At 40.9% G+C, this 14,635-nt stretch overlaps 1 protein-coding gene across 3 annotated transcripts in view; it reads right to left on the bottom strand.

Moving 5' to 3' along the window:
* The window catches only part of TLK1 (tousled like kinase 1), a 249,020-nt gene that overhangs the window by 175,135 nt on the left and 59,250 nt on the right, over nucleotides 1-14,635 (bottom strand). For 2 of the 3 annotated variants that reach the window (XM_070799031.1, XM_070799040.1), the window contains exon 1: nucleotides 5,192-5,564. The exons of the other annotated variant lie outside the window; for it this stretch is intronic. In XM_070799031.1, the coding sequence (XP_070655132.1) occupies nucleotides 5,192-5,330 (139 nt within the window). In that variant the 5' untranslated portion in view covers nucleotides 5,331-5,564. Of the gene's footprint in view, nucleotides 1-5,191; nucleotides 5,565-14,635 lie in introns of those variants that run through there. 3 annotated transcript variants of the gene reach the window in all.

Here is a 14,635-nt window from a genome sequence, read left to right as displayed (position 1 = left end):
ATCCTTTTTTCAGACTCTCTAGCTTTTAAACCATTAGATTAAGCACATTACCTCTGAAATCACATAAACAATTAAAAATAAAAGACTATACAGAATGCTGATAGTTTCTCTTTTAAAACTGAAAATCAGCCCCCAGAAGTGCAACTCTACTAAACTATATCATAAGCAGCATCTGATTCCCTAAAATGTCTTCAAAGCTTATTATATTTTGCAGGGAATTTATCAAGATTTCAGGAAGACTGACAGTGTTGATTCCAGAAAATACAGGAAAAACTGCAGAAGCACAATAAAAACGCAAAACAGCAATAAAGTCAACAGCAGTTTCATACTACTGAAATTTGAGGATTTTCAAAAACATTCATGGATATATAAGTAGTTTAACTACATTTACAAATTTTCAAAGAATCACAGAATGTTTGCATTTTTTAATTGGATGGGACCTTAAGTCACTTAATCCAATACCACACAAAATAAGAATTTATTGAATTTATCTCCACCCCACCCCAAAAGTCCATGTACATGCACGTGCTCAGTCATGCCCAGCTCTTTGTAACCCTATACACTGTATGTAGCTCGCCAGGATCCTCTGTCCATGGGATTCTCCAGGCAAGAATACTGGAGTAGGTTGCCATTTCCTTCTCCAGGGGATCTTCAGGGATCGAACACATGTCTCTTATGTCTTCTGCACCAGCAGTGTAGTTTGCTTTAAATTCTCATAGTTAAATATTTCAAGAGACTGGTCTTTCCATTGCTGGTCAAGTCTAGTTGTTACATGGTTCTTACAGCCTTGTCAAAAAAAAAAATACAGAATTCATTCTATGCCTTTGCAACTTTCACCTGTTAGTTTATCTTCTGTAACAGCATAATAAATACATTCTCTTCTATTTGTTTTTGAAATATCTGAAAACAGCTATACTCTTCCCCACCCTTCAACTAGTCTCTTGCTGAATCTAAATGTATGGTCCACAGATTTCTTGTGTGTCCTGAAGACACTTCTGGGATAAAATGTACTTCCACATTGCAAGTAACCTTTAAAAACAACAGCCAACTGTTGAATTTTGGTGTAATATCAAAGAATAACTTCCCAAAAGGCTAGTAAAATAGTTCTAAGTACATATCTATGTGAAATTGGGTTCTCAACACATGCCTCAAAATATATCTCAACAGACGGAAAGAAGAAAATCCAGCTACCTTCTAGTATGCCAGAAATTAAAGTGGTCTGTAAAAATATAAAACAATTCCACTAGTCTCACTGAAGTTTTTATTTTAGCATATTTATTTATCATTTTAAAATTCGTTAACATGTAATCAAATTGTTTTTAGATAAATAAATGTTTCTGAAGTTATTTCATTACAAATATAGTAAATACCAAGACATAACCCACATAAACAAAATCTCTTTAGAGACCTGAATAATTAAGGAGTAAAGGGGGTCCAGAGACCAAAAAGGCTAAAACATAACCTATTTCTCAAGGGCAGATTCCCAGGCTTCTATCTTGAATTTCCCTTTCTCCTCTAATACATAAAAATGCCTCTGTAAGGGAGGCGCCTACCACATATCTATGCATTCACGAGCTAGAATCCTTAAACATACAACTCGGTCTTGCTGCAGCAGGTGACTTCAAAAAATTAAAGTGCCATCTGATGCATAACTTTTAACATCTTCCTACAGGTATTATGCAATCATCTGGAATCAAATACTTTTAACTCTTCCGTCTAAAGATGCAGTCTGTAAATACAGAAACAGAGCAAGTTTATGACTATGATATTATCTTTTTGGCCAAACTATTTTTGCTATTTATATAAAAGTAAAAAGCAAATTATTTATATCTGGAAAAATGGAATAAAAAAGACAAGTCTTTTGTATAACCATTTATTTGACTCACAGCAGTAACCCATTCAAAAGTACTTATGTACTGATATGAAGAAAAAAAAAAAATCTATTCATCTAGCCAACACATTCCTAGGCCTCAGCAAACAAAACTGACCTTATCTGAAAATTTCTTAACTTCTCACATCCTTATTCACAGAATTATTAGAAGATAAAGTGGGATAGAGAATTTAGCCACAGGTTTAAAAGATCTACTGTGAAACCTAGAGCTACACTGCTGAGCACCTCTCAGAGAATTTTAAGACTGATAAAGGAAAAGCTTTGGAACTCCAAGGAAAGAAATTATTAATAGTCTGTGTGTGTTAGTCACTCAGTCGTGTCCGACTCTTCACGACCCCATGGACTGTAGCCCACCAGGCTCTTTGGTCCATAGAATTCTCCAGGCAAGAATACTGGAGTGGCTTGCCATTTCCTTCTCCAATTAATAGTCTACACTCTACCATACAAATTCCTGAATTCCAATAAATTCCTAAATCTTATGATTTAGGCTTATGGATAAGATACTTATGGCTTATCTTTAAAAATAGCCCATTTTCAAAGTTAAGTTTGCTTAAAAGGAGTTCATCACATATATAACTTTATATATGTACATATACGTGTGTATCTCTTTTAAGTTTAAAATTTTATATTCTCTATTACATTAAGTTGGCTCAATTTTTCAAGAAACAAAGTTTGTTCTCTCCTCGATACGTACACTCAAGTTCCATTAATAGTAATGCTTTTCACTAGCTATCAGTCACCAGCAATTAAAGCTATCAAATTTGGATTTCCCTGGTGGCTCAGTATCCTCCTGCCAATGCAGGGGACATGGTTCAATCCCTGGTCCAGGAAGATCCCACATCCTGCAAAGCAGCTAAACCCAAGCACTAACCCCATGCTCTGTAACAAGAGAAGCCACAGCAATGAGAAGCCTGTGGACCCCAACCAAGAGTAGCACCAGCTCATGGAAACCAGAAGAAAGCCCGCACAGCAATAAAGACCCCACATAGCCAAAAATAATTTTTTTAAAAAAAGCTGTTAATTTACATCAATTTATACAACAGACTAATATGTTACCTGGAAAAGATGCCAAGCACTTGTTAAAATAAAAACTGGGATCCCACTCAATAGACAATGGTAACACCTTGAGTGTTCGCATTAGTGAAATCTGAAACAATAGCTTCAAGATGAATACATAACCCTACAGAGCATTAAAAGTTTTAATTTATTTCCTGGTTGGTCAAAAAAAAGCAATATACCACTGTCACCATACAGGTATTTGGGTGTGAAGTATAACTTACACAACAGCATGTCTTGTTATTTCATAAATTGAGACTAGGTTACATAAAAATCCAAACTGCTGGAAAAAATTTGCCTTATTTGGAAGTTCAAGCTAAATTATTCCAATCTTTCAAAATTTTAAAACATCAGGAAAAGTGCAGAATAGTACACAAGTTTTTTAATGAGTTGAAGTAACCTCTGAAGTTCACAAAATCTAGATTCTACAGACCCAAAATTACTAACACTGATTACAGATGTTAACAGATGAACAATTCAACACTAAGTCCTCATTAACAAGTACGTGCTTGGCTCACACAAAATGTCTCAATAAATATTTAAGAAATGAATAATTTAAAAAAAGGTATAGCCTTAAAAAAAGTCTTTCCCAAGACATCACTGAATATCACTCATTATACTATCATTCCTAACACTGCCATTTAGCATCTTAATGAAAGTATAGACAAAAGTAAAAGCATGCTAAAAGCACCAACTGCCGTTCTCAAAATAGATTTTAAGACACTCATTTACAAATTTTCAAGTGAAGAAAGAAAAATCACCAGGTGTACTAAATTCGAGTTAGTCAATAAATAAACTTTTATCTTCTAATAATCAGAACTCAGGGTTGGGGGTGAGATGGAAAGAGGAAATGTCTGTCAAAGTATTCAGAACGCTTAATGGATGCCATAAATCAAATCTTCCCGTGAATTTTCCAGAGCAAATTCATGCCAATCTTTGAGCCTATTGTCACTTTCACACATGCTCACAGGAACAAAATGACAAAGAACGCTATGCCTGAACCACTGGATTCAGGGCACAAACCACTTGACTAACAAATGTCAAGACTCTGAGTCATAAATACTGATAGCTATTTTCAAAATAAATTAATCCCACCGACTCCTACATAAATCAAAGCTCTTGGTATCTTTAAAGGATTCACTAGACTACTGGACTTCCCGACGTTTTTTCGAAAATGTGGCTACAATCTTCCTGTGTGACACAACTGGCCGTGAACACCCCATTTACCAATTGCTCATGAATACCGCTGAACGTTTTCCAGACAAAAGAACGTTAAACGCGATTCTACACACATTTATTCTTCCCCCATAAATATGTGTTCTCCTAAATTTAATTTTACGTCGTATACTTAAAGTTAAATACAGCAAGTTAAAATTTTAGTCAAAAGCACTCCGGTGTCTTACTAGCTGTGTAACTGCTACATCTGGTGGCAGCACACTTGCATGCAGGAAGCCAGAAAACTTAGAAAACAATTGTAACCGATCTGGTGAATGTTTGCAGTAACCTTTACGCAGCGATTTCCCACAAAACCCACGACCCTGTCGGAGAAGAATAGTAGCCTACTTGTAACAGAGAGGTAACACACAAATATGCAGGAGGTGATGGCGAAGCAAAGTTGCAACCATCTGGGTGGTTTTAAAAGCCTGCCCACGAATCGGTCTCTAGTTTAAACTGCTCCGGGTGGGGGTGGCGGGGCAGGCCAGGGATCAAAGTCGGCTTTGATAATTTCAGCGGCTCTCCCCAAAAGGCAGAGATCTTGCCAGTGAGGGGCATCCTTCAGGTCCCGGGCAGCAAAGCTCGCAGAGCGGGGACCGCCTCTAGGGGAGGAGTGCGCGAGGGAAGGGGAGGGGGCTCGAGGATGAATGCTTCACCGAGAGGGAAAACCCACCAGAGACCGGAGGCCGGGAGGTTAAGAGTACTGAGAGTACTAGCAAATGGAGCAGAAAGGGGCTCGCGTCCGGGGTCAGGCTTCCCACCCTAGCCAGGACTGCCTCTTAGGAACCCCAAGCGAGTCTGTGCGCCGCGCCTCGCCCCGTCCCCTCCAGCGCGCACCCCTTCGTCCGTCTTCGCCACCCGCGAACCACCACCCACAACCGGAGCACTACCTCCCCTGGGCCGGGCGGCCTCGCGTCCACCTCGTCCCCCTCCCCCACCCCGGGGTCGCGGGAAGGAGACCCGGGGGCGCGCGGGCCGCGGCGCGGGGAAGGGAGGCCAGCGAGCGGGCGCGGGCGCGACGGCACTTACCTTCCCTGGGCCTCCCGGATGGCGGCGTGTGATTCAGCAGGGACCTGGCCGCCGCCGCCGAGCCCGGGGTTGGAGACGTGGAGAGCTGGGACCAAGATGGCGGCCCCTCCAAACTTCCACTGCTACTTTGGACACTCATCAAGCTACTTTCTGGGAACCCGACTCCCCCCCTGCGACGGCAGCGGCGGCAACGGCACCGGCACCCGCCTCCGTCATGGCGGGGGCCGCGCTGAGGGCGAGCAGGAGAGCGAGGGCAGGGAGGGGAGAGTCAAGGGGATGGGGGAGGAAACCAAGAAGGGGGGAGGTGGGGAGGGTAGAGGTGAGGGGAGGAGAGGGGACGGGGAGGAGGAAAAGCGGGAGAAGTAAGGGAGCCGGCGGGCGCGCCGGGGAAGAGGCGGAGGGAAGGAGCGCCGCGGCGGAGGCGTCGAGGGGGCGCCCGCTGGGGCCGGGGTCGGAGCGCGGGCGGAGCGCGGGCTGCGCCAGCCGAGAAGACTTCCGCGGGCGGAACCTGCCGGCACCTCTGCAGTGCGTCGGCCCCCGGCGTCGCCCGGGTGGCGGCGGCGGCGGGCGGTGGGTGGCGGCTGAGGCGGCGGGGTAACCTCTGCATCAGTTACGGGCGGCGGCGGCGTCACGCGCCGCCTGTGCAAACACTATCGCGAGGCTCCTGCGCCTCCGGTAGCGGCGGCGGCGGCGGCGGCCGCGGGACCAGGCTTGGGGGAGGGACCTGCCAGGGGTTGGGGGCGGGGGGGATTGGGGAGGGAACGAGCGCGCGAGGGAGGAGACGCGGGCGCTGGGCGCTCCGGGCTCACCCGCGGATCGCTGCTCGGCGCGGGAGCCCGGGGCCGGCGGACTGGCGTGCGCCGGGGGCGGCCTCCCGGAGCCGGCCGGAGGGAGGCGCGCCCCGCACGCGCCCCCGCCGCGCTGCACCGGCTCCCGCTCCCGCTCCGCTGCCACCTGACTCCCCCTTTCTCCCGCGGAAGCGCGCCTGCCTCCCGACCCACACCCAGCCTGGGGAGAAATGCTTCTGCTCTCTCTGTGGGCTGTCGTTTCTCAGGAGTTCGATGTGATCATTTCTCAAAATGGAACTGCAAAGTTGAGAGTTGCTTTTTTTTCCTCTCTCTACTGTGTAAAAAAAAAAAAAAAAAAACCGGTGTGCGCCTCCCCGTTCGGGAGTGGTTATCGAATAAAAGAGCTAACAAAATAAGTTGGGTGGAAATAAAACTTTACAAATGTTTTCCAACAAGAAAGACAATCTTTACTGGTGTATGCACTGTATGTGTGGTCTGGCAGTTCTTTGTTTTAAAACAGTAGGTGGAAAGTCTGAATAGAAAAATTTGATCACCGAGTTCACATTTTTAGGGTATGAAGAGGGTATGGTTTCTAGAAAGTTCCAGTGACTGCCACTGCTGAGTCGTGACTACAAAATATTGAAGCGAACTACAGCATCTGTTAAAATTTATGGTTACAATGTAACTTTCTACACACCCACACAGGGACAGACACATCAGGGATTGGGCATCTTGTACATAAAAGAGCCTTCTAATAGTTCAGGAAAAATACAACGAAGTTATTGCTCTCTTTTTTGTTCCAAATAAAGTGACTAGAATTTTTATGTACAAAAAAAAAAAAAAACAAATTGAATAGAACACTAAAAAGATTATGATATAGAGTAACTGTACAGGCATGAGGAAATGGCATTGCCAGGGGAACAAAAATGTCACTTCTATTTTTTATTTTTATGACTCTGCGCTTCTCATAGTAATGTTTTGTTCAGATAAACTATCATATTAAAATAGAACCTTGGTTGTCAGTTATCTCCAGAAGTAATTTTAGTTTTCTTGTGCTTCAGATTCTTCAGTGAGTTTTTAGTTATGTTCTGCTTTTCATACTTGGGGTAATCTCAAATTAAACAACTTCAGTGAGGTATAATTAACATGCAATAAACTGCACATATTTAAAGTGTGCAATTTGATGTTTTCATGTGTATACAACCCTGAAACCATTTCTACAATCAAGATAGTGAATATATCCATCTGCCTCCAAAATTTCCTCTACACCTTTCTGATTCCTCTTTCCCTACACCCCCATCCCCAGGTAACCACAGAACTGCTTTCTGTCACTTAGTTTACATTTCCCAGAACTTTAGATAAAAGGAATTGTACAATTTGAACTCTTTTGTCTGACTTCTTTTACTCAATGTAATTATTTTGAGATTGATCTACATTGTTGGATTTATCAATAGTTCATTTCTTTTTCTTTCTGAGTATTCCATTGTGTGAATATACCACACTTTGTTTTTTCATTCACCTGTTGATGGAATTTGGATTGTTTCCACTGTTTTACTAATGTGAATAATGCTAGTATGAACATTTGTGTACAAGTCTTTGTGTGGACATATGCTTTCCTTTCTCTTGGATACATATCTAGAACCTTACATTAGATTTTTATACCAAAGTGCATACACCCTAAGGCAAAACAAGAGTTCCTGTAAGATAGGTAATAGGTAGCTGTATGCTCTCAGTATTTTAAAAGAGAAAGCTTAGTCAGCTGATTGTGGTGAAAAGGACAGAAAAGAAGTCAAGAGACCTGGATATTAGTCTCAGCAGGTAGCAATCCTTCTTGATTTAATTTCCTCATCTGTGAAAAACAGGTTAGAGTCACTCGGTGATCTCTAAAGCTCCTACCAGTTTCAAGATTTTACCCAGAGCTCAGCTCCTCTGGAGAGTAGTAAACAAAACCCAACCAGAGATTTGATAGGTTATCTGCCTCCCAATCCTCCCAAGAGCCTCAGGATACCTGTACACCAACACCAGTTACATTTTATGCAGACTGACTCCTTGTATTTTAAATGGTAACTAGAGGATCACAACAAATCCAAATACATAATACAATTTCTTTCGGTTTGTTTTTGTTATGAGTGCTGCCTTGGAAAGACAATTAAATGACTGATTCCTACTTTCTTGCAGCTTATGATAAAGATAGTCAACATGACTGACTTGCAGAGAGGCTACTGCCAGCAACAAGGAACTACTTAAATAAACCGTGGCTTAGCCTGAAAATAGAATGTTATGCTATCACTTAAAATCATGTCTTTGAAAAATACTTAAAAAGATGATAAAAAATTCCCTTGTATATTGTAAGTGAAAGCACGGGTATGATCCCAATCCGTTTGTAAGTATGAAAAGCAAAGGACTGCAAGGATGCACCCCCAAAAGTGTATAGCTAGCCTTGGGTTGTAAGACTGCATAATTATTCCTTTCTGCTCTTCCAAATGTTATACAATGAATCTCGTATTAAGTAATTTAAGCATAAAAAGGATATGGACACAAGTTGTGCAAAAACATAATTTTATTGAATTATTGTAAAAACTTTTAAATAGTGAGTAGAGGCTCCCGCATACCTTGTACACCGGCAAGGACACGGGCATTTGAATAATGTTTGATAGAGACAGATGGAATGGTTAGAGTGATAGCTTGCCCAATAGAACAAGATATAGGAAAGTCAGGAGAGTCTAGGTTCGGCCACTCTGGGAGAGGAGAAATATCAAGAAAAGCAAGGAAAGATCATTGGAAGGGGGTTACAGCAAGATGGAAGCACAGGAATGAACTAAGCAAGTAAAAGGAGAATGCAGTAAGACTGCCTACAAAGAATCAGGCAGAGTGTTCTTTCTGTGAATTGAGAGCGCCATGAAGACAGAGACTAAAGCCCATTATACAATGCCTGACACAGAACCAAGGGCTCTGTCAATGTTTGCGGAATGGATGATGAGGAATGGAGCAGTTCAGAAGTCTTCAAGGGTCTTCTGATATAAGATCATATACAAAAAGGGAGATCTTAGCCCTGATCTATAGGCTAGTCATAATTTACAACTACGTTTATGAGACTCTTCTATTTATATAACAGTAAAAAAAATTTTTCCAAAGCATCCAATATTATATATATATATAATAAATGCTAATACCTCTTAGCATTTGATTCCCTCTAAATTTGAGGAGATAATTAATCTCTAAATCCCGTTCCCCCAAACCAATCAGAAAAGAGCCCAGAAATTGGATGAAAGGTCCTTTCTAAGTACTGTTCCAGACAGTGGCCTGCTGGAGCCAGTTCATACAGCCCAGAGAGCAGATTGTAAAAGTCTCTCCCTCAACTCAGAGTTCAATGCCCCCCACACTGGTAGCTTGAAACTGGCCATGGTAAGAGTATTTACAACTCCAAAGTCAGCAAAATCTGCATATCAAGGCTTCTTTGCCAACACACCACTGCTCCCACAGTACATAGATCATTGCCTTATTATCTTCCATTTCCCCACCCTGGCTAAAATCCTAGTGAGGGCAAGGACCTTGTCTGTCATGTTTACAGTTATACTCCCAACATCTAGCACCTGCTTGGCATACAGCTGGTGCTGATACGTATTTGTTGAGCTGATCAATTACCCACATAGCTGATTAGCAAGCACCTGAGCCCCCTGGGCTAATCTGCTGGTAAACAACTGTGTTGGCCACGCTAGGTGAGGAAGAAAAGGCCAAATATTCCCCCACCCCCTCACACTTACACTTCATTGGCCAATGACTGTGATTTGGTAAAGTTCACTGACCTTGTTAGGGTTGCCGGATGAAATACAAATTTTGCATGGGCCATACTTACACTAAAAAGGTTTTCGTTGTCTGTATAAAATTCAACTGTAACTGCTGCTAAGTCGCTTCAGTCGTGTCCGACTCTGTGCAACCCCATAGACGGCAGCCCACCAGGCTCCCCTGTCCCTGGGATTCTCCAGGCAAGAATACTGGAGTGGGTTGCCATTTCCTTCTCCAATGCATGAAAGTGAAAAGTGAAAGTGAAGTTGCTCAGTCCTGTCCAACTCTGAGCGACCCCATGGACTGCAGCCTACCGGGCTCCTCCGTCCATGGGATTTTCCAGGCAAGAGTACTGGAGTGGGGTGCCATTGCCTTCTCCGCAAATGTAACTGAGAATCCTGTATTTTCATTTGCTACAGCTGGCAACCCTAGCCCTTTTTAACTAAGCCAAAAAAAAGTTGATGAAGTATTACCTAGTAAAATTGAAGATGCTACGACCCAGCAATTGCATTCCAAAAACTGTATCTTGAAGTAGTTCTTGTTTATGTGCACCAGGAGAAAGAACAAGCATGTCCATAACACTACTGTTAACAGCAGCCAAACACTGGAAACCACCCAAATTTTGCTAACAAGAAAATAGATTAATAAATAGAGTTGTGTATATTCACACAATAGGATACTATACATACAGTTAAAATTCTCACAGGCATGATGCTGATTTACCTGACCAAATTAAAGAAAGATGAAGTCAGTTTGATTCATTTATAAAACATTCAAACCTAAATAACATAGTGTTCAGGAATATATAAGTATGTGTGGCAAAACTAGAAAGAAAAAAGAAAAAGGAATGAGAAGCCAAAATCAGAGTCGCTAGTTCCATCCAGGAAAAGGCAGGATGTGACCGTGGAGGACTCACAGGGACTTCAAAAGCATCAGTAAACGCACTGCTGTTAAGTTGGGTGGGAGTGTAGACGTATGATTTTCTTACTCTTTTTCTTTAAGCTATTTATATATATCAGAATCTGCTCTCATATGTATGAAATATTCCATTACAAATGTTTAGGAAATGGAGCGTGCTGGGCCTTTTCATTAGAATGAACTGAAACACCCAGCCTGTCTCCTCTTGCCTGGACTCACCGCCAGATTTGATTTCCTTCTTTGTCTGAACATATGCACACAGACAAGAGTTCTCAAGATACCTGCCCTACCTTCGTGACTTGCCACCTTAGTAGTATCCTTTCTGGTAGAGGCTTAGACAAATGACTCCATTGCATTGGATTATGAGGAATTCTATTTTCACTGAGTTTGTTCTACCTGTCCTGCACAATTCACAGAGCGGCTGCTTGAAGATGATGATTTCCAAATCCCTGTAGTGATAGCTTCAGGGTTTTGTGGGTAATAGGCTAGGTTACTCTTCCTCTGATCTCTTTAGCTGTGAAAGTGGTTTCCTTCAGGTTTGTCAATTCATTGGGGGAGGCTCGTCTTGATCCATACATCACCGAAACTGGAATTACTAGATTCTCAAAACTGATTCATTTAGCCTGAGGTTAAAAAATTACAATCAGCTTCAAACAATATTACCTCCCCCAAAGTGCACTAGAGGCAATCTTCCAAGGGCATGAGTATTATGAAATGTTTACAAAAACAAAGTACAACAAGCAAACAGTGCTCATAGCAGATTTTAAATCAACAGTGTACCTCTTAATAAAGCAGTCCACTGAGAAATGATTGAGAAAACATGTCAAATCAATTGTAATCTAGTGTTCCACTTCACTTAGATCCTAAGTCTTACTAATTGAACTGAAATATAAATTCATCGCTATAGAGGGAAGAACAAAGACTTCCAAAACCTTATTTACCCTGGACTTGGTTTCTGCAGTAGGAATTTGTTTTTTGGTTGCACCACATGGCATATGGGATCCTAGTTCCCCCACCAGGGATCGAACTTGCATCCCCTGCATTGGAAGCAGGGAATCTAAATCACTGAACCACCAGAGAAGTCCTGCAAATTATTTTGTAGGCAAAGAAATTGATGTTCCTTTTCATAAACATCAAATATCCTTGATTTTTGACAATATCTTTCCAACTGTATGGTTTCAAGACTTTCAAAATCACTTAATCCAAGCAAAAATCACTAAATGCTTTCCTAACAAATAAAAAATACAAATCTTCCTTAGATACATGACAAAAATAATGTGAGATGTATATAACCTCATACATTTTAGAAACTTTGAAACAATACAAAAACATCAAATATTGATGAAAATTTCTCCCCCTTCCCTCCCAAAGTCAAAAAATCACCATGAAAAAAAGTCATCATGAAGCAAGAAGAGGGGTTTCAGAGATGAAAGTAATATTCTGTTCCTTAATCCAGGCACTGGTTAGAAGCAAGTGTCTCGTTTGTGAAAATTACACTGCACACTTATGATAAAAAATTAGAAAAAAATTTTAGCAAAAATAACCTAGCATTTGTGATTCTAAGTATTTACACACACACACATACACACGAACACATTCTAATGGGATTTGTTGTTTAATGAGAAAATAAAAGGGAGTATTTTTTTTAATGTAACATTGCTAATGTGAGGGGAGATGAAGAAAACAGTATCTTAAAATCAATAAATACACAATGAAATTTCCAAAACTGCCACTGTGAAAAAGTCCTCAGGTAAATATTTATCTACTTAACTGTTGCTCACTTTGAGCACTTAATAAAGTTATTTGGGAATGGTTTATAATCTGTATATCCATTGGTTCTGAAAACAGTTACCAACTGATAAGCATTGGTTTCAGGAATTATTTGTTGAACACCTATCTAGGATAAAGCAATTTGCCAGGTGCTGTGAAAGCACAGAGGTGAGTCACACATGTAACGTGGAGGTAATGATCAAAGAGTAGTCTGGCAAATTACTATCCAAAGCAGAAAATGATGCATTTTCTAGAAAAATGGGAGAATTTGGAGGCAGGAGAGATCACATTTGAGGTGTCTAAATGAGGAGCAATTTTAGCTGGGCCTTGTAGTGCATCAAAGTGATCTAAATTATTTCCTTTTCAAGATTCAAAACTTATCCATCAGAGTCGGGATCTATTCCATACACCAACTTAAGACTCTATTCTATTTTTTATTGTGTCTTCAATTTAGGATAGTCTTGAGCACCTAGTTAAATCTTTGCTTATTTGCCCCTTTTTCCCTGTTTAGAGGCCTCGACACATTTTTCCAACCCCTCCTAGAATTGCATCTTTCAACTTACCATAGGCTTGGGCTTCTCTGGTGGCTCAGGTGGTAAAGAATCAGCCTGCAGTGCAGGAGACCTGGGTTTGATCCCTGCGTTGGGACGAACTCCTGGAGAAGGGAACACCCACCCTCTCCAGTATTCTGGCCTGGAGAATTCCATGGACTGTATAGTTCATGGGGTCACAAAGAGTCAGATACGACTGAGCGACTTTCACTTTCACTTCCTTCATTTTCCCCTTGCTCTATGGATTGGGATGGGTTGGAAAGGACACAGCTAGTGTCATAAAGTAATTTTGGGAATTTCCTGGTGGTCCAGGGGTTGGGAATCTGCCTGCTAATACAGGGGACACGGATCAGTCCCTGGTCTGGGAAGATCCCACCTGCTGTGGGGCAGCTTGGCTTGTGTGCCACAACCAGTGAGCTCAAGCGCTTAGAGCCCATGCTCCAAAACAAGAGAAGCCACTGCAATGAGAAACCATACACCACAGCGAGAGAGTAGCCCCTGCTGACTGCAGCTAGAGAAAGCCCGTGTGCAGCAATGAAGACCCAGAACAGCCAAAAATACATAATTTTTTTTAACTTAAAAATAATAATAATTTTCCTAAGTGGAAATAAGTCACCTGCTATGCAATATGCAGAAACGAAACCAAATTAAGTTACATAAAGCATTGACTTAATTGGTAATCAACAACAAAAAAAACACACATTCTTCCATGTATTTGATGCAATTTGATGAATCATAAAATGAGTCACTGAATCATAAAAAGAACTCATGATTTGGAAGATAGGGGTTGGAAAGAATTGGTGGAAATGCCCAAAACAGACTTTAGTTATAGTATAAGTTAATATAAACACCAATAATGAGAAATGAATTGATGCTAAGTCTGAAATGCTAAAAGAACTATAGCAACAATATAGCTATATTGAGATTTCATTTATAATGATGCAATTTCTTTGTGGAAGCAATTTAGCAATATGAACCAAAAATCCTTAAAAAAATATATTCATTTTGGGACTTCCCTGATGGTCCAATGGTTAAGACTCCCTGCTCCCAAGACCCAGGACATGGGTACAACCCCTGGTAGGGGAGCTAAGATTCTGCATGCTGTACAGCATGATCGAAAAAAAAAAAAGGTAGTCCTTTGACCTACTAATTTTATTCTGGAAATCTGTCCTAATGAAATAATCCTAAATTAGACAAAAAGTGTGCTTTTTCCCCTTTTGCACAAAGATAATTCTATTCAACATTATTTATGATAATTAGAAGTTAAAAATAATCTAAATGTACAATAATGATATGGTAATAACTTATGGCTCATCTAATATGATAAGGTCTTCAAAATGATTGTGAAGTTTTTATATAACCAAAAACAACTAGTTGCTAATAAAAACATTTCAGTGAAAAAAGCAGCATATAAAATCATATATACAATATAATCTCAATCATATAAAATGTATATAGTAAAAAGTTTGAAGGGAAATATGCTAAAATATTAACAGCCGTTGTCTTTGTGTGGTAAAATGATGGCAGATTTTGTTGCTGCCCTTTGTACTTTAGGGTATTGTCCTAATGTTTTATAGGAAGAGCAATTAGTTTATGAGGGAAAAAAACTATTTTTTCAAATGACTTAGTTT

The sequence above is a fragment of the Bos indicus genome, chromosome 2 (genome assembly GCF_029378745.1).
Source record: "Bos indicus isolate NIAB-ARS_2022 breed Sahiwal x Tharparkar chromosome 2, NIAB-ARS_B.indTharparkar_mat_pri_1.0, whole genome shotgun sequence".
Classification (NCBI taxonomy): Eukaryota; Metazoa; Chordata; class Mammalia; order Artiodactyla; family Bovidae; genus Bos; species Bos indicus.
Note: the sequence above shows the minus strand (reverse complement) of the source record. Positions and strands in the feature narration are given on the sequence as shown.